Here is a 20,266-nt window from a genome sequence, read left to right as displayed (position 1 = left end):
CTAAATATTCAAGTACTACTGCTTTTATTTTTGAAATATTCAAGTAAGACTGCTTTTATTTTCAAATATTCAAGTACTACTGCTTTTATTTGTGAAATATTCAAGTACTACTGCGGCAGCACGGTGAAAGAGGGGTTAGTGCGTCTGCCTCACAATACGAAGGTCCTGTGTAGTCCTGGGTTCAATCCCGGGCTCGGGATCTTTCTGTGTGGAGTTTGCATGTTCTCCCCGTGACTGCGTGGGTTCCCTCCGGGTACTCCGGCTTCCTCCCACCTCCAAAGACATGCACCTGGGGATAGGCCCCTCCCACCTCCAAAGACATGCACCTGGGGATAGGCCCCTCCCACCTCCAAAGACATGCACCTGGGGATAGGCCCCTCCCACCTCCAAAGACATTCACCTGGGGATAGGCCCCTCCCACCTCCAAAGACATTCACCTGGGGATAGGTTGATTACTTTTTACATTAAATGGTCCCTAGTGTGTGAATGTGAATGTGAGTGTGTTGGCCCGGTGATGAGGTGGCGACTTGTCCAGGGTGTACACCGCCTTCCGTCTGATGTAGCTGAGATAGGCTCCAGCACCCCCTGCAACCCCGATGGGAATAAGCAGTAGAAAATGGATGGATGGATGGAAGTACTACTGCTTTTATTTTTAAATATTCAAGTGCTACTACTTTCATTGTAAAATATTCCAGTACTAGTACTTTTGCTGTGAAATATTGATGTGTGTGTGTGTGTGTGTGTATGTATGTATGTATGTATATATATATATATATATATATATATATATATATATATATATATATATATATATATATGCATACACATGTACAGTGGGGCAAAAAAGTATTTATCCAGCCACCGATTGTGCAAGTTCTCCCACTTAAAATGATGACAGAGGTCTGTAATTTTCATCATAGGTACACTTCAACTGTGAGACAAAATGTGAAAAAAAAAATCCAGGAATTCACATTGTACGAATTTTAAAGAATTTATTTGTAAATTATAGTGCAAAATAAGTATTTTGGCTCAAAATTTCACGATACATGGCCTCATTCATTCTTTCCTTAACACGGATCAATCGTCCTATCCCCTTAGCAGAAAAACAGCCCCAAAGCATGATGTTTCCACCCCTCATGCTTCACAGTAGGTATGGTGTTCTTGGGATGCAACTCGGTATTCTTCTTCCTCCAAACACGACGAGTTGAGTTTATACCAAAAAGTTCTATTTTAGTTTCATCTCACCAGATGACATTCTCCCAATCCTCTGCTGTATCATCCATGTTCTCTCTGGCAAACTTAAGACGGGCCTGGACATACACTGGCTTAAGCAGGGGGACACGTCTGGCACTGCAGGATTTGATTCCCTGTCGGCGTAGTGTGTTACTGATGGTAACCTTTGTTACTTTGGTCCCAGCTCTCTGCAGGTCATTCACCTGTGTGGTTCTGGGATTTTTGCTCACCGTTCTCATGATCGTTTTGACCCAATGGGATGAGATCTTGCGTGGAGCCCCAGATCCAGGGAGATTATCAGTGGTCTTGTATGTCTTCCATTTTCTGGTAATTGCTCCCACAGTTGATTTTTTCACACCAAGCTGCTTGCCTATTGTAGATTCACTCTTCCCAGTCTGGTGCAGGTCTACAATTATTTTCCTGGTGTCCTTCGACAGCTCTTTGGTCTTGGCCATAGTGTAGTTTGGAGTCTGACTGTTGAGGCTGTGGACAGGTGTCTTTTATACGGATAACGAGTTCAAACAAGTTCCATTAATACAGGTAACGAGTGGAGGACAGAAGAGCTTCTTAAAGAAGAAGTTACAGGTCTGTGAGAGCCAGAGATGTTCCTTGTTTGAAGTGACCAAATGTGAATTCCTGATTTTTTTTTCACATTCTGTCTCTCACAGTTGAAGTGTACCTATGATGAAAATTACAGACCTCTGTCATCATTTTAAGTGGGAGAACTTGCACAATCGCTGGCTGACTAAATACTTTTTTGCCCCACTGTATGTATGTATGTCAGACTGTCATAAATATGTATATGTTGTACTGCCCCATATATACACAGTATATATATATATATATATATATATATATATACATATATATATATACACGGGGGGTGGGGGGGGGGGGGGTTGCCCACATATGCGGTCCTCTCCAAGGTTCTCATAGTCATCATTGTCACCGGCGTCCCACTGGGTGTGAGTTTTCCTTGCCCTTATGTGGGCTCTACCGAGGATGTCGTGGTGGTTTGTGCAGCCCTTCGAGACACTAGTGATTGAGGGCTATATAAATATTGATTGATTGATTGACATTATACTGTCTTATAAACAAACTGTATATGGTACTGTTGCATATACATATATTTATGTTGTATTCTCATATAAATCTATATAAGTGATACATGTATATATGGTACTGTCATGTAAGTATCTAAAGTATTTGTTATACTGTCACATATGTGGTACATACTGTATAATTATATTTATATATATATATACATACAGGAAGTATTCACAGTGCTTGTCTTTTTCCACATGTTGTTATGATACAGCCTTATTCCAAAATGTAATCAATTCATTTTCATCCTTATAATTCTGCACACATGACACTGCCATCAACATGTTTAACATATTAGCACATTAACGTGCTAATATATTAAAAATAAAACACAGATGCCATCCCTAAAGTGAAGCATGGTGAGGGCAGCATCATGCTGTGGGGATGGTTTTCGGTTGGTAGAGTGGCCGTGCAAGTAACTTGAGGTTTCCAGGTTCGATCCCCACTTCCGTTGTGTCCTTGGGCAAGAGGCTTTACCCACCTGCTCCCAGTGCCACCAACGCTGGTTTACATGTAACTTAGATATTGGCTTTCACTCTGTAAAAGCGCTTTGAGTCACTAGAGAAAAGCGCTATATAAATATGATTCACTTACCTTTACTTCACTACTCCAGAGAGAAAGGGGAGAAAGAGAGGAGAGTGAAAGGTAGAGAGACAGGGGAGCGAGAGGGAGTGAGCAAGAGAGAGGGGGGGTGAGAGACAGGGGAGACGGAGAGGGAAAGAGAGACAGGGGAGAGAGAGAGAAAGGGGACACAGAGAGAGAGAGTGAACGAGAGAGACAGGGGGAGAACGAGGGAGAAAGAGAGAGACAGGGGAAAGAAAGATAGTGAGCAAGAGAGAGGAGGGGAGAGAGACAGGAGAGAGAGAGAGAGAGAGAGAGAGAGAGCGCGCGAGAGAGAAAGGGCGGACAGAGAGAGAGTGAACAAGAGAGGGAGAGAGACAGGGGAGCGAAAGAGGTGAGCAAGAGAGAGGGGGGAGAGAGACAGGGGAGACAGAGAGAGGGAGAGGGGGAGTGAAAGAAAGACGGAGAGAGAGAGAGAGAGAAAGGGGGGACAGAGAGAGGGAGAGGGACAGGGGAGAGCGAGGGAGAGAGGGAGAAAGAGAGAGACAGGGGAGCGAGAGATAGTGAGAGAGACAGAGTGAGCGAGAGAGGGAGAGAGACAGAGAAAGAGAGAGAGGGAGAGAGTGGGCAGAGGGAGAGAGAGAGGGCAGAGAGGGAGAGCGATACAGTGCAAAAGAGACAGGGGAGAGAGAGAGTGAGCAAGAGAGGGAGAGAGACGGGGAAGAGAGTGGGAGAGACAGGGAAGAGAGAAGGAGGAGGAAGGGAGGGAGAGAGAGAGTGAGCAAGAGAGGGAGAGAGACAGGAGAGAGAGGAAGTGGAGGGGGAGAGCGGGAGACAGACAGGGGAGAGAGAAAGAGACAAGGGGAGAGAGGGAGAGAGAGAGAGACAAACTGGGGAGAGAGAGACAGGGGTGAGAGAGACATAGAGCAGAGAAACAGGGAAGATATAGAGGGACAGAGGGCAGAGACGGGGAGAGAGAGAGACATAGAGCAGAGAGACAGGGGAGAGAGAGATAGTGAGAGAGACAGAGTGAGCGAGAGAGGGAGAGAGACAGAGAAAGAGAGAGAGGGAGAGAGTGGGCAGAGAGGGAGAGCGATACAGTGCAAAAGAGACGGGAGAGAGAGAGTGAGCAAGAGAGGGAGAGAGACGGGGAAGAGAGTGGGAGAGACAGGGAAGAGAGAAGGAGGAGGAAGGGAGGGAGAGAGAGAGTGAGCAAGAGAGGGAGAGAGACAGGAGAGAGAGGAAGTGGAGGGGGAGAGCGGGAGACAGACAGGGGAGAGAGAAAGAGACAAGGGGAGAGAGGGGGAGAGAGGGAGAGAGAGAGAGACAAACTGGGGAGAGAGAGACAGGGGTGAGAGAGACAGAGCAGAGAAACAGGGGAGATATAGAGGGACAGAGGGCAGAGACAGGGGGGGAGAGAGAGACATAGAGCAGAGAGACAGGGGAGAGAGAAAGAGAGAGACAGGGAAGAGAGAGAGAGAGACAGGCGGCAGAGAGACAGGGGCAGAGATGGAGAGCGATAGACAGAGAGGGGTAAAGAGAGAGAGGGAGGGGAGAGACACACGGCAGAGAGACGGGGAAGACGGGGGAGAGAGAGCGAGAGAAACAGGGGAGAAAGAGAGAGAGAGGGCAGAGAGAGAGAGGGCAGAGAGACAGGGGGGAGACAGGGGAGAGAGAGCGAGAGAAACGGGAGAAAGAGAGAGAGAGGGCAGAGAGACAGGGGGAAGACAGGGGAGAGAGAGCGAGAGAAACAGGGGAGAAAGAGAGAGAGAAGAGAGAGAGAGAGACAGGGGAGAGAGAGCAAGAGAGAGGGGGCAGAGAGACAGGGGAGAGAGAGACAAGAGAGAGAGAGAGAGAGGGGGAAGAGAGAGGTGCGGAGGTGAACGTGCACCTTCCGCTGATGATATCGATGATCTGTATTATTGACAAGAGATCGGCGTGTGGATGCTAGCCCAGGCTAAGTCAGGCTAGCCTAGCAGCATGGGGCGCGCGTGATGCTAACCACACAAACAAGGAAGCGGGCGAGGAGCTAACGTGGCTAACTGCTGCTAACACCCCTGCTAATGTGCCATCCGGGAGCTGCTACCTCCTAATATCCTTTCTAATGTGCGATCCAGGAGCATGCGGGCTGATACCGAGAGGTTAGTGCGTCTTGCCCTGCCTGCTTGCACTGCTAACTCACCTCTTACCTAGCCTGCTAGCTCATGTTCTTCTCTGCACCCTCTGCGTGCGTGCGCGCGTGCACACACACACACACACCTTCATCTCAATATGCCTTCACACACAAATAACACGTGTGCGTGCGCGCGTGCGTGTGTGATACTTGTTAGCATTTAGCACAGATGCATCATTTAGCTAGCAGGCTGCTTTGTGATGTTTCAGCCAGGAGGAGGTCACGTGACTCCCTTAAGTCACCTGCACACAGCACCTGGGTCACCTGTCAATCAACGCTCACCGCCCTGCCAGTTAGCTTAGCATTGTTGTGTTTACATCCGTCACATTTCATCTGCAATGTTGTCATGTGTGAATGGACTGTCATGTCAAATGTGCGAATGGACTCTCATGTCAAATTTGAGAATGGACTCTCATGTCAAATGTGAGAATGGACTGTCATGTAAAATGTGTGAATGGACTCTCATGTCAAATGTGAGAATGGACTGTCATGTCAAATGTGCGAATGGACAGTCATGTTAAATGTGTGAATGGACTCTCATGTCAAATGTGAGAATGGACTGTCATGTCAAATGTGTGAATGGACTCTCATGTCAAATGTGAGAATGGACTGTCATGTCAAATGTGTGAATGGACTGTCATGTCAAATGTGAGAATGGACTTTCATGTCAAATGTGTGAATGGACTCTCATGTCAAATGTGTGAATGGACTGTCATGTCAAATGTGTGAATGTGTGGAAAAGACTTTTAAATGTTTTCATATGTGAAAAAGACTTTAAAATGTCTTCATATGTGAAAAAGACTTTAAAATGTCTTCATATGTGAAAAAGACTTTAAAATGTCTTCATGTGTGGAAAGGACTTTTAAATGTTATCATATGTAAAAAAAAGACTTTAAAATGTCTTCATATTTAAAAAAGACTTTAAAATGTCTTCATGTGTGAAAAAGACTTTAAAATGTCTTCATGTGTGGAAAAGACTTTAAAATGTCTCCATTTGTGAAAAAGACTTTAAAATGTCATGTGTAGAAAATACTTTAAAATGTCTTCATGTGTGAAAAAGACTTTCAAAAGTTTTCATGTGTAAAAGACTCTAAAATGTCTTCATGTGTGAAAAAGACTTTAAAATGTCTTCACGTGTGAGAAAGACTTATAAATGTGTTCATGTGTGAAACATACTTTCAAAAGTTTTCACGTGTGAAAAAGCCTTTAAAATGTTTTCATGTGTGAAAAAGACTTATAAATGTCTTCATCTGTGAAAAAGACTTTAAAATGTTTTCATGTGTGGAAAAGACTTTAAAATGTCTTCATGTGTGGAAAAGACTTTAAAATGTCTTCATGTGTGGAAAATACTTTTAAATGGTGGGGCGGTATAGCTCGGTTGGTAGAGCAGCCGTGCCAGCAACTTGGGGGTTGCAGGTTCGATCCCGGCTTCTGCCATCCTAGTCACTGCCGTTGTGTCCTTGGGCAAGACACTTTACCCACCTGCTCCCAGTGGTTTATATGTAAAATTAGGTAATGGGTTCCACTATGTAAAGCGCTTTGAGTCACTATAGAAAAAGCGCTATATAAATATAATTCACTTCACTTAAATGTCTTCATGTGTGAAAAAGACTTTAAAATGTCATGTGTAGAAAATACTTTAAAATGTCTTCATGTGTGAAAAAGACTTTCAAAAGTTTTCATGTGTAAAAGACTCTAAAATGTCTTCATGTGTGAAAAAGACTTTAAAATGTCTTCACGTGTGAGAAAGACTTATAAATGTGTTCATGTGTGAAACATACTTTCAAAAGTTTTCACGTGTGAAAAAGACTTTAAAATGTCATCATGTGTGAAAAAGCCTTTAAAATGTTTTCATGTGTGAAAAAGACTTATAAAGGACTTCATCTGTGAAAAAGACTTTAAAATGTTTTCATGTGTGAAAAAGACTTATAAAGGACTTCATCTGTGAAAAAGACTTTCAAAAGTTTTCATGTGTAAAAGACTCTAAAATGTCTTCATGTGTGAAGAAGACTTTAAAATGTCTTCATGTGTGAGAAAGACCTTAAAATGTCTTCATGTGTGAAACATACTTTCAAAAGTTTTCACGTGTGAAAAAGACTTTAAAATATCTTAATGTGTGAATTAGCCTTTAAAATGTTTACATATGTGAAAAAGACTTACAAAAGGACTTCATCTGTGAAAAATACTTTAAAATGTCTTCATGTGTGGAAAAGACTTTACAATGTTTTCATGTGTGGAAAAGACTTTTAAATGTCTTCATGTGTGGAAAAGACTTTTAAATGTCTTCATTTGTGAAAGAGACTTTAAAAAAGGGGTCTTAAACTCAATTGACCTGGGGGCCATTGGATGCAGAAACTGGGTGAGGCTGGGCTGCAAGAAAAGATTTCTTAAAAAATCTAACATACACTTTTTAATGAATTCACCTTCTATGAATGGCTTTCCCGGCCTAACAACATACTTGCCAACCCTCACCATTTTTCCGGGAGACTCCTGAATTTCAGTGCACCTCCCGACAATCTACCGGTGCAACCATTCCCCCGAATTTGTCCCAATTTTCACCCGGCCGACATTATGAAGGGCTGCCGTGACTGCACTGCCTTTAACGTCCTCTACAACAGTGGTTCTCAACCTTTTTTCACTGATGTACCCCCTGCCAACATGTTTTTAATTCAAGTACCCCCTAATCCGAGCAAAGCATTTGTGGTTGAAAAAAAGAGATAAAGAAGTAAAATACAGCACTATGTCATCAGTTTCTGATTTATTAAATTGTATAACAGTGCAAAATATTGCTCATTTGTAGTGGTCTTTCTTGAACTATTTGGAAAAAGGTATAAAGATAACAAAAAACTTGTTGAAAAGTAAACGCGTGATTCAATTCTAAATGCAGATTTCTACACATAGAAGTAATCATCAACTTAAAGTGCCCTCTTTGGGGATTGTAATAGAGATCCATCTGGATTCATCTACTTCATGCTAAACATTTCTTCACAAAAAAAGAACTCTTTAACATCAATATTTATGGAACATGTCCACAAAAAATCCAGCTGTCAACACTGAATGTTTGATTGTTGTATTATTTTGCCACAGTTTATGAACTTACATTCATACTTCATTGAAGTATTAATCAATAAACATATGTTTTTAATAAATCTCACTTGTCCCTTGGCATCCCTTCAAGTACCTCCAGGGGTCCGCGCATCTTCAAAAGAAGACTACTGCTTTACTACATGTCATCGCGCACGCTTTTATATCACACAACCAATGTGTAACATGTTATGTGAGACTTGTGCAGTACAAAGTCAGTGGCTGCAAGACGTACTTGTTCAACAGCCATACAGGTCACACTGAGGGTGCCGTATAAACAACTTTAACATCGTTACAAATATGCGCCACACTGTGAACCCACACCAAACAAGAATGACGAACCCTTTTTGGGAGAATTTCCGCACCCTAACACAACTTAAACACAAGAGAACAAATACCCAGAACACCTTGCAGGACAACAATATACAACACCTCAACCGACGCAAGTATGGAGGGAGGGGGTGTGGGGGGTTGGTGGTAGCAGGGGTGTGTATATTGTAGCTCGGAAGAGTTAGGTCTGCATGGGATTCTGGGTAATTGTTCTGGTGTGTTTATCAATCAATCAATGTTTATTTATATAGCCCCAAATCACAAATGTCTCAAAGGACTGCACAAATCATTACGACTACAACATCCTCGGAAGAACCCACAAAAGGGCAAGGAAAACTCACACCCAGTGGGCAGGGAGAATTCACATTCAGTGGGACGCCAGCGACAATGCTGACTATGAGAAACCTTGGAGAGGACCTCAGATGTGGGCAACCCCCCCCCTCTAGGGGACCGAAAGCAATGGATGTCGAGCGGGTCCAACATGATACTGCGAAAGTTCAATCCACAGTGGCTCCAAGACAGCAGCGAGAGTCCCGTCCACAGGAAACCATCTCGAGCGGATCAGCAGCGTAGAGATGTCCCCAACCGATACAGGCGAGCGGTTTATGTTGTGTTGCGATGCGGATGTTCTCCCGAAATGTGTTTGTCATTCTTGTTTGGTGTGGGTTCACAGTCTGGCACATATTTGTAACAGTGTTAAAAGTTTTTTTTACGCCCACCCTCAGTGTGACGTGTGTAGCTGTTGATCAAATATATCTTGCATTAACACATGTGCGTCTCACATGGCCAGATGCAACATGCAACTGGGCTTGCACGCTGTCAGGTCAGGATGTAGGGGGCGCTAAAGGCAGGGCCATTTTGGCACCCCCTGAATATTGTTGATCTGGTAAAAATTGACAGGAGCTTCGAGAGAATTGATGCCCTGAAATTCAGGGGTCTCCCAGGAAAATTGGGGACGTTGGCATGTATGACCTATCAAGCGCCGTTCATATCAAACTCACGGGCCGCACCAACATTAAATTGCGTATCAAAGCGCCGGGCCGCATAAAAACGTCTCTTGGGCCGCAATTGGCCCGCGGGCCGCGTGTTTGAGACCCCTGCTTTAATGTCTTCATGTGTGAAAAAGACATTAATATGTTTTCATGTGTGAAAAAGACTTTAGAATGTTTTCACATGTGAACAAAAACTTATAAAGGTGTGCATCTGTAAAAAAGACTTAAAAATGTCTTCATGTGTGAAAAATACATTAATATATTTTCATGTGTGAAAAAGACTTATAAAGGTCTGCATCTGAAAAAGAATTTAAGAAGGTCTTCATGTGTGAAAAAGACATTCAAATGTGTTCATGTGTGAAAAAGACTTTAAAATGTTTTCACGTGTGAAAACGACTTATAAAGGTCTGTGAAAAAGACTTTAAAATATTTTCATGTGTGAAAAAGACTTATAAAGGTCTGCATTCGTGAAAAAGAATTTAATGTCTTCATGTGTGAAAAAGACTTAAAATTGTTTTCACGTGTGAAAACGACTTATAAAGGTCTTCATCTGTGAAAAATACTTTAAAATGTTTTCATGTGTGAAAAAGACTTACAAAGGTCTGCATCTGTGAAAAATAATTTAAGAAGGTCTTTATGTGTGAAAAAGACATTAAGAAGTTTTCTTGTGTGAAAAAGACTTAAAAATGTTTTCACGTGTGAAAAAGACTTAAAAATGTTTTCACATGTGAAAACGACTTATAAAGGTCTTCATCTGTGAAAAATACTTTAAAATGTTTTCATGTGTGAAAAAGACTTAAAAATGTTTTCACGTGTGAAAAAGACTTATTAAGGTTTTCATCTGTGAAAAAGACTTTAAAATGTCTTCATGTGTGAAACACACTTAATTTTTCATGTGTGAAAAATACATTTTCTGTAAAATGTCTTCATGTGTAAAAAATACTTTTAAATGTTTTCATGTGTGAAAAAGACTTTAAAATGTCTTCATGTGTAAAAAATACTTTTAAATGTGTTCATGTGTGAAAAATACTTTTAAATGTCTTCATTTGTGGAAAATACTTTTAATGGTGGGGCGGTATAGCTCGGTTGGTAGAGCAGCCGTGCCAGCAACTTGAGGGTTGCAGGTTCGATCCCCGCTTCTGCCATCCTAGTCACTGCCGTTGTGTCCTTGGGCAAGACACTTTACCCACCTGCTCCCAGTGGTTTATATGTAAAATTAGGTAATGGGTTCCACTATGTAAAGCGCTTTGAGTCACTAGAGAAAAAGCGCTATATAAATATAATTCACTTCACTTAAATGTCTTCATGTGTGAAAAAGACTTTAAAATGTTTTCATGTGTGAAAAAGACTTATAAATGTCTCCATCTGTGAAAAAGACTTTAAAATGTTTTCATGTGTGGAAAAGACTTTAAAATGTCTTTGAGTCACTAGAGAAAAAGCGCTATATAAATATAATTCACTTCACTTAAATGTCTTCATGTGTGAAAAAGACTTTAAAATGTTTTCATGTGTGAAAAAGACTTATAAATGTCTTCATCTGTGAAAAAGACTTTAAAATGTTTTCATGTGTAAAAAATACTTTTAAATGTCTTCATGTGTGAAAAATATTTTTAAGTGTTTGTGTTTGTGAAAGAGACTTTAACATGTCTTCGTGTGAAAAATACTTTTAAATGTCTTCATGTGCGGAAAATACTTTACAATGTTTTTATGCATGAAACATACTTTTAAGTCTTCATGTGTGATAAATACTTTCTGTAAAATGTTTTCATGTGTGAAAAAGACTTACAAAGGTCTGCATCTGTGAAAAATAATTTAAGAAGGTCTTTATGTGTGAAAAAGACATTAAGAAGTTTTCTTGTGTGAAAAAGACTTAAAAATGTTTTCACGTGTGAAAAAGACTTAAAAATGTTTTCACGTGTGAAAACGACTTATAAAGGTCTTCATCTGTGAAAAATACTTTAAAATGTTTTCATGTGTGAAAAAGACTTAAAAATGTTTTCACGTGTGAAAAAGACTTATTAAGGTTTTCATCTGTGAAAAAGACTTTAAAATGTCTTCATGTGTGAAACACTTAAATTTTTCATGTGTGAAAAATACATTTTCTGTAAAATGTCTTCTTGTGTAAAAAATACTTTTAAATGTTTTCATGTGTGAAAAAGACTTTAAAATGTCTTCATGTGTAAAAAATACTTTTAAATGTGTTCATGTGTGAAAAAGACTTTAAAATGTCGTCATGTGTAAAAAATACTTTTAAATGTCTTCATGTGTGAAAAATATTTTTAAGTGTTTGTGTTTGTGAAAGAGACTTTAACATGTCTTCGTGTGAAAAATACTTTTAAATGTCTTCATGTGCGGAAAATACTTTACAATGTTTTTATGCATGAAACATACTTTTAAGTCTTCATGTGTGATAAATACTTTCTGTAAAATGTTTTCATGTGTGAAAAAGACTTACAAAGGTCTGCATCTGTGAAAAATAATTTAAGAAGGTCTTTATGTGTGAAAAAGACATTAAGAAGTTTTCTTGTGTGAAAAAGACTTAAAAATGTTTTCACGTGTGAAAAAGACTTAAAAATGTTTTCACGTGTGAAAACGACTTATAAAGGTCTTCATCTGTGAAAAATACTTTAAAATGTTTTCATGTGTGAAAAAGACTTAAAAATGTTTTCACGTGTGAAAAAGACTTATTAAGGTTTTCATCTGTGAAAAAGACTTTAAAATGTCTTCATGTGTGAAACACTTAAATTTTTCATGTGTGAAAAATACATTTTCTGTAAAATGTCTTCTTGTGTAAAAAATACTTTTAAATGTTTTCATGTGTGAAAAAGACTTTAAAATGTCTTCATGTGTAAAAAATACTTTTAAATGTGTTCATGTGTGAAAAAGACTTTAAAATGTCGTCATGTGTAAAAAATACTTTTAAATGTCTTCATGTGTGAAAAATATTTTTAAGTGTTTGTGTTTGTGAAAGAGACTTTAACATGTCTTCGTGTGAAAAATACTTTTGAATGTCTTCATGTGCGGAAAATACTTTACAATGTTTTTATGCATGAAACATACTTTTAAGTCTTCGTGTGTGAAAAATACTTTCTGTAAAATGTCTTCATGCGTGAAAAAGCCTTTTTTTGTAAAATGTCTTTATGCGACAGTTGTGTGATGGGATGTGTCCATGTCTCTGGCAGTTGAGCGGCCGGGGGATGTCGGGCAGTAAGGCGCTTGGAGGCGGGGCTAGGCGCAGGAGGACACGGTGCCGGCGCTGTCAGGCGTGCACGAGGAGCGAGTGTGGCGAGTGTCACTTCTGCAAGGACATGAAGAAGTTCGGAGGACCAGGACGCATGAAGCAGTCCTGCCTGCTGAGACAGTGCACGGCGGTGAGGTCACGCACGCGCTCTTCTGTTCCCACGGCAACACGCACACGCCGTGTCCGCGTTCACCGACGCTCTCTGTCTTCTCACCCCAGCCCGTGTTGCCGCACACGGCCGTGTGCTTGGCGTGCGGCGAGGCGGGAAAGGAGGACACGGTGGAGTCGGAGGAGGACAAGTTCAGCTGGTGCCTGATGGAATGTACCATCTGTAACGAGATCATCCACCCCAGATGCCTTCAGGTCAGCGCCCACTTCCTGTGTGCTAGCCCCACCCCCTCCCCGAGGAGTGTTGACGTGTGAGTGTTGTGCGGCAGATGGGCAAAGCCGAAGGCGTCATCAACGAGGAGATCCCCAACTGCTGGGAGTGTCCCAAGTGCCACAAGGAAGGCAAGACCGGCAAGGTGAGCAGCACCGCCGCCCCCGCCCGGCAAAACCCTCACACGCCACCTTCTTGCAGGACCAGGCGGACATCTTGGGCAAGCGCAGGATGGACAACGGCGAGGTGGGCCGCTGGAAGCTGACGGACGACCCGCCCCCCAAGAAGAAAGCCCCGCCCTCCCTGGAGGAGGTGGGCAGGTCGGAGGGGGGGCACAAGAGGAAGCGGGAAAAAGACGTGCCCGTGGACAGCGGGCCCAAGAAGAAGGTAAGTCGCCGTGTTGCTGAACTTCCTGTCTTGCTGCTTCACAATAAAAGCCCTGTGGATTTCTTTCCAGATGAAAAGTGCGCACGAAAAACGTCTGAAAAAGGTAACGACTTGTTCTAGTCCTGTGTCTGTATCTGTATCTGTATCTCTATCCATCTGTATCTGTGTCTGTGTCTGTATCTATCTGTATCTGTCTGGTCCTCTGTGTCTGTATCTTTATCTATCTGTATCTGTATCTATCTGTATCTGTTTCTGTATCTGTGTCTGTATCCATTTGTATCCGTGTCTGTGTCTGTATCTGTATCTATCTGTATCCGTATCCGTATCTGTCTGGTCCTCTGTGTCTGTGTCTGTATCTATCTGTATCTGTGTCTGTATCTGTATCTATCTGTATCCGTATCCGTATCTGTATCTGTCTGGTCCTCTGTGTGTCTGTGTCTGTGTCTGTATCCATTTGTATCTGTGTCTGTATCTGTATCTATCTGTATCCGTATCTGTATCTGTCTGGTCCTATGTGTCTGTGTCTGTATCTCTATTATCTGTGTTTGCATCTGCATCTATCTGTATTCGTATCCGTGTCCGTGTCTGTGTCTCTATCTGTGTCTATCTGAATCTGTGTTTGTATCTGTATCTGTGTTTGTATCTGTGTTTGTATCTGTATCTGTGTTTGTATCTGTGTTTGTATCTGTGTCTATATCTTTATCTGTATCTGTGTCTGTATCTGTGTCTATATCTGTGTCTGTATCTTTATCTGTATCTGTATCTGTATCTGTGTCTGTGTCTGTATCTGTATCTGGTCCTGTCTGTATCTGTGTCTGTCTGTATCTGTATCTGTGTCTGTGTCTGTGTCTGTGTCTGTGTCTGTGTCTGTGTCTGTATCTGTATCCGTCTGTATCTGTGTCTGTATCTGTATCTGTATCTGTATCTGTCCGTGTCCGTGTCTGTATCTGGTCCTATGTCTGTATCTGTATCTTGTCCTGTATCTGTGTCTGTGTCTCAATCTGTTTCTGTGTCTGGTCCTTTGTGTCTGTGTCTTTATCCGAATCCGAATGCATATCCGTATCCGTGTCTCTATCTTTTTCTGTGTCTGGTCCTGTGTCTGTATCTGTATCAGTGTCTGTAACTGTTTTTGTATCTGTATCAGTGTCTGTAACTGTTTTTGTATTGTCTCCGTGTCCTGTGTCCCGTGTCTGTGCCTGTGTCTCTGTCTTTGTGTCTGGTCCTGTGTATGTGTATGTGTCTGTATCCGTATCCGTATCTGTGTCTGTGTCTCAATCTGTTTCTGTGTCTGGTCCTTTGTGTCTGTGTCTGTGTCTTTATCCGAATCCGAATGCATATCCGTATCCGTGTCTCTATCTTTTTCTGTCTGGTCCTGTGTCTGTATTTGTATCAGTGTCTGTAACTGTTTTTGTATCTGTATCAGTGTCTGTAACTGTTTTTGTATTGTCTCCGTGTCCTGTGTCTGTATCTGTATCAGTGTCTGTAACTGTTTTTGTATCTGTATCAGTGTCTGTAACTGTTTTTGTATTGTCTCCGTGTCCTGTGTCTGTGCCTGTGTCTCTGTCTTTGTGTCTGGTCCTGTGTATGTGTATGTGTCTGTATCCGTATCCGTATCTGTGACTGTGTCTTTATATGTGTTAGGTCCTCTGTCTGTGTCTGTGTCTATATCTGTATCTGTAACTGTTTTTGTATCTGTATCAGTGTCTGTAACTGTTTTTGTATCTGTGTCCGTGTCCTGTGTCCCGTGTTTGTGCCTGTGTCTCTGTCTTTGTGTCTGGTCCTGTGTATGTGTATGTCTGTATCCGTATCCGTATCTGTGTCCGTGTCTTTATCTGTGTTAGGTCCTCTGTCTGTGTCTGTGTCTGTATCCGTATCTGTATCTGTATCTGTATCTGTATCTGTATCCGTATCTGTGTCTGTGTCTTTATATGTGTTAGGTCCTCTGTCTGTGTCTGTGTCTGTGTCTGTATCTGTATCAGTGTTAGGTCTTCTGTCTGTGTCTGTGTCTGTGTCTGTATCCGTATCCGTATCTGTATCTGTATCCGTATCCGTATCTGTGTCTGTGTCTTTATATGTGTCAGGTCCTCTGTCTGTGTCTGTGTCTGTATCTGTATCAGTGTTAGGTCCTCTGTCTGTGTCTGTATCCGTATCTGTATCTGTATCTGTATCCGTATCTGTGTCTGTGTCTTTATATGTGTTAGGTCCTCTGTCTGTGTCTGTGTCTGTATCTGTATCAGTGTATGTAACTGTTTTTGTATCTGTATCAGTGTCTGTAACTGTTTTTGTATCTGTGTCCGTGTCCTGTGTACCGTGTCTGTGCCTGTGTCTCTGTCTTTGTGTCTAGTCCTGTGTATGTGTATGTGTCTGTATCCGTATCCGTATCCGTATCTGTGTCTGTGTCTGTGTCTTTATCTGTGTTAGGTCCTCTGTCTGTGTCTGTATCTGTATCTGTATCTGTACCTGTACCTGCATCTGTGTCTGGTCCTGTATCTGCATCTGGTCCTGTGTCTGTATCTGCATCTGAGTCTGGTCCTGTGTTTGTATCTGTATCTGTGTCTGGTCCTGTATCTGTATCTGTATTGATTGACTGATTGAAACGTTTATTAGTAGATCACACAGTACAGTACATATTCCCTACAATTGACCACTAAATGGTAACACCCCAATAAGTTTTTCAACTTGTTTAAGTCGGGGTCCATGTTAATCAATTCATGGTATCTGTATATGTGTTTGTGTCTGGTCCTGTGTCTGTATCTGTATTTGGTCCTGTGTCTGTATCTGTATATGGTCCTGTGTCTGTATCTGTATATGGTCCTGTGTCTGTGTCTGTATCTGTATTTGTATCTCTGTCTGGTCCTGTGTCTGTATGTGTCTGGTCCTGTATCTGTATATGTGTTTGTGTCTGGTCCTGTATCTGTACCTGTGTTTGGGTCTGGTCCCGTATCTGTATCTGTGTCTGGTCCTGTATCTCTATCTGTGTCTGAGTCTGTTCCTGTGTCTGTGTATGGTCCTGTATCTGTGTCTGTATCTGCATCTGCATCTGTATCTGTATCTGAGTCTGGTCCTGTGTTTGTATCTGTATCTGAGTCTGGTCTTGTGTCTGGTACTGGTCCTTTTCTTGAGTCTGTGTCTGGTCCGGTTTCTGGTCCCGGTCCTGTGTCTTTATCTGGTACTGGTCCTGTTCTTGAGTCTGTGTCTGTATCTGTTTCTGGTCCTGTGTCTGTTTCTGTGTCTGGTACTGGTCCGGTTCTTGAGTCTGTGTCTGGTCCGGTTTCTGGTCCCGGTCGTGTGTCTGTATCTGGTCCTGCTTCTGATCCTGTATCTGTGTCTTGGTATGGTCTTGTGTCTGATCCTGTTTTCATGTCTGGTCTTGTTTTTGGTTTTGTGTCTAGTCCTGCGTCTGTGTCTTGTCCTGTTTCTGTTCCTGGTTCAGTTTCTGTGTCCAGTCCTGTCTTTGGTCCTTGTACTGTATCTGTGTCTATGTCTGGTTCTGGTTCTCTCGTGTGCGCTCATTACTGCCGTCTCTCCTGTTTTTTGGGCAGAAACCCAAACAGGAAGTCGAGGAGTCAAACGGCCCCGCTTCTTCAGCCGGAGGGCCGGCTCTGGGCCCCACCTCCTCCTCGTCTCTGACCGCAGACGGCGGGGTGGGGCAAGGGGGGGTCTCGGGCGCAGACCCGCGCTCTCATCACAGAGAAAAACTGGAACGCTTCAGGAGGATGTGTCTGCTGGAACGCCGGCCTTCCTCCTCCTCCTCGTCCTCATCCAGCTCTGAGTCCGACTCCGAGTCCGACTCCGAGGACTCCCTGCAGGAGGAGCATGGCGGCGGCGGCGGCTCCTCGCCCTGCTCGCCGTCTCTGCCTCCTCCCGTCACCTACGGCATCAGCAGCGGGAGTCGGGCGGACAAGAGCCGTCGTCTGGCCGAACTGGGCTTCAGCGCCAGCGAGGAGTCTGAGGGCGAGGAGGCGGGAGACAAAGCCCGGCGGCGAGGAGACTCCTCCGTCCTGCCGAGGGGGAGGAAAGGAGCCGAGGAGGATGACAGGACCAGGAAAAACCTTGCCTCGCTCCTGCCGCCCTCTCCTCTCTCTTCCAATCAGATGGCTCCGTCCTCCCAACATGGCGGCCTGACGGCCAAGCAGCGCAGCAACGGACAGGATGCGCGCAACGGCCGGACACGAGGAGGCGTGGCGGGCGAGAAGGAGAACGCCAGCAGTCTTTCCATCAATCACAGACACAGCGGGGGTGGGGGAGGCGGGACTAAGAGTAACAAGAGTCGTAGCAACATGAAGAACCAGACCACCCCCGCCTCCAGAAACTTCTCCACCTCGATCCCCGCCTCCAACGGGGAGGGAGGGGGAGGCGGCTTGATGATGTCAGCCATGGCTGCGTCCCCCTGCTCCCGACCGTCCCGCCTGGCTCCGCGCTCTCACGTAATGAAGCGCAGCCCGCCCGCCGTGCCGTCGCCGCCACGCCCCGTCCAAATGGAGAGACACTTGGTGAGGCCGCCTCCCACCTGCCCCGAGCCCAGCTGCCTGCCGCTGGACTCTGGCTCCTCCCATATTATGACGCGTGACGTGTGGCTGCGGGTGTTCACGTACCTCAGTCAGCCGGAGCTGTGCGTGTGCATGAGGGTGTGTCGCACGTGGAGCCGCTGGTGAGTCATCCGCCGTCCCGTCCATCAGCAGACTAACCGTTACCTGTGTGTGTGTGTGTGTGTGCTGTGTTGCCATGGCGACGGCAGGTGTTGCGACAAGAGGCTGTGGCGCCAGATCGACGTGAGCAGACAGCGCTCCATCACGCCGCCCATGCTGAGTGGAATCATCCGCAGACAACCCGTCTCACTCAACCTGGGATTCACCAACATCTCCAAGAAGCAGCTCATGTGGCTCATCAGCCGCCTGCCAGGTCACTTCCTGCCTGTGTGTGTGTGTGTGTGCGTGTGTGTGTGCTCACTGACGTGTGTGCGCTACAGGTCTGCTGGAGCTCAACGTGGCGGGATGCGCGTGGTCGGTGGTGTCTGCGCTGTGTCAGAGCACCTGTCCGTGTCTCAGGTTGTTGGACTTGAGTCGCGTGGAGGACCTGAAGGACTCTCACCTGAAGGAGCTGCTGGCCCCGCCCCCTGACACCAGAACAGGTGAGCGCCGCCCCCTCCAGGTCGCGTCTCCTCTTGACCCACATGTGATTGGTGCCCCAGCGCACAGCGAGACGCGAGCGGGGTGCTTCCACAATGTGACGGAGCTGAGGTTGTCCGGCCTGGACCTGACGGACGCCTCGTCCCGCCTGTTGGTCCGCTACGTCCCCCGCCTGGCCAGGTTGGACCTGAGCCACTGCGCCAACCTGTCGGATGAGACCGTGCAGACGCTGACCTCCCCCGCCTCGCCGCTTAGAGAGACGCTGACGCACGTCAGCCTGGCGGGTAAGTTCCAGCGGCGTCGGGTTGGAGCGGTGCATCCCATAATGCTGTCTACTTCCCCGCCAGGGTGCACCAAGGTGACGGGGCAGAGCGCTACTCTGCTCCAGCAGTGCCCCGCCATCCAGACGGTGGACCTGCGCTCCTGCTCGCTCCTCCCCTCCGAGGCGGAACTGCTGCTGTGCTTACCCCTTCGCCCGTCCTCTTCCTCAGCCGCCGTGCTCGCTGCTTCCACTTCCTGTCCCCCTGAGGACAGGATGCTGCTAAAGAACAGCTAAACGGCGTCATTGGACATGAGCTTCTGATACTCCAGGTGGGGAGGAAGAAAAGGAAGAATCCTACCCCTCGGCGTGTACATACTTGTGGTGTGTACAAAAGTGTGCACGTGTATAAATACCTGTCCTTTATTTACTGTAAATGATGTCGCACCCCCACAGCCCCCGACATTCCCTCCGCTCCCGCAGCCAATCGTCACGCCTGCTCGCCGGCCTCAGAGCGACAGGAAGTGCTGTCTGTCTTCTTCCACGATGCTAGGCTAGCTAGCTTAGCTGTGTTGAGTCTGCATGTTGGCAACCCCCAAGCTAAGCTAGGCTAACCAGCGTGTGCACGCGCGCCACTACCACGGTTCACGTTTTTTGTCGTACGTCGCTCTGTCAGAAGCCATTCATCGTCTTTCTCAGGTGCAAGGTTGTTTTCGTCAAATGGCCACGCCTTCCCTGAAAACGTCTCCTTCATTTCAACGTTGTATTCCGGCAGCTAGGCTAGCAGCTGGCTAACATGTTAGCTTCCGAGCTACACTACAAATAAGCACGCTTTGCTAGCTCGTTAACGTGTCAACAAAAACTGAGGTCATTAGCGAACTTCCGGTTTGATGGAATGGCGAAAGGAACAAAAGCTCTGGTTGCAGCTTCCGAAAAGTTTGAATAAGCTTCTTTTTTTTTGTTTTATTGTTTACTGAAGTCTTTGACTGTTGGTCGGACAAAACTGTGACAAATGTCTTATTTGAATCCCACTGTGTTCGCAGTGTTGTGCCATAAAGATGTGTTCTTGACGGTTGTCTCCGTGCTGAATGGACAAGCTCCTCAAAGCTCTTATCCAATCACGCCAGCCGAATATTTTTTGTTATTATTATTTTTGTCTAGATGGATGTTTTCTACAAATGCACTGGATCATCATGACCTTCATCCTTGTTTGCCAAAACGTGTTTTTTCTTGAAAAAAAAAAAAAAGGCATTTTCTCTTTTTTTTTTTATACTTTACTTGAGTGTCTGGAAATGAGGGCAAGAAGGAGAAGCGAAAGAGCAACTCAAGGCAGCTACGTATGGGTTGACTACTGTAAAAATGACTAATAAAGAAACAATGAGTTGTTGTTTTTT

At 44.5% G+C, this 20,266-nt stretch overlaps 1 protein-coding gene across 3 annotated transcripts in view; it reads left to right on the top strand.

The window, feature by feature from the left end:
* The window catches only part of LOC133541193 (F-box/LRR-repeat protein 19-like), a 22,979-nt gene extending 2,713 nt beyond the window's left edge, over positions 1–20,266 (top strand). The window contains exons 1-11 of one of the 3 annotated variants that reach the window (XM_061884333.1): positions 4,564–5,039; positions 12,660–12,848; positions 12,938–13,081; positions 13,156–13,242; positions 13,299–13,484; positions 13,555–13,587; positions 17,027–18,135; positions 18,223–18,386; positions 18,454–18,615; positions 18,676–18,897; positions 18,961–20,266. In XM_061884333.1, coding sequence (XP_061740317.1) covers positions 12,675–12,848; positions 12,938–13,081; positions 13,156–13,242; positions 13,299–13,484; positions 13,555–13,587; positions 17,027–18,135; positions 18,223–18,386; positions 18,454–18,615; positions 18,676–18,897; positions 18,961–19,169 — 2,490 coding nt within the window. In that variant the 5' untranslated portion in view covers positions 4,564–5,039; positions 12,660–12,674 and the 3' untranslated portion in view covers positions 19,170–20,266. Of the gene's footprint in view, positions 1–4,561; positions 5,040–12,659; positions 12,849–12,937; positions 13,082–13,155; positions 13,243–13,298; positions 13,485–13,554; positions 13,588–17,026; positions 18,136–18,222; positions 18,387–18,453; positions 18,898–18,960 lie in introns of those variants that run through there. The other 2 variants (XM_061884331.1, XM_061884332.1) reach the window with 2 other exon arrangements.

Source organism: Nerophis ophidion, linkage group LG23 (genome assembly GCF_033978795.1).
Source record: "Nerophis ophidion isolate RoL-2023_Sa linkage group LG23, RoL_Noph_v1.0, whole genome shotgun sequence".
NCBI classification, from domain to species: domain Eukaryota; kingdom Metazoa; phylum Chordata; class Actinopteri; order Syngnathiformes; family Syngnathidae; genus Nerophis; species Nerophis ophidion.
This window is presented reverse-complemented; position numbering and strand designations above follow the sequence as displayed.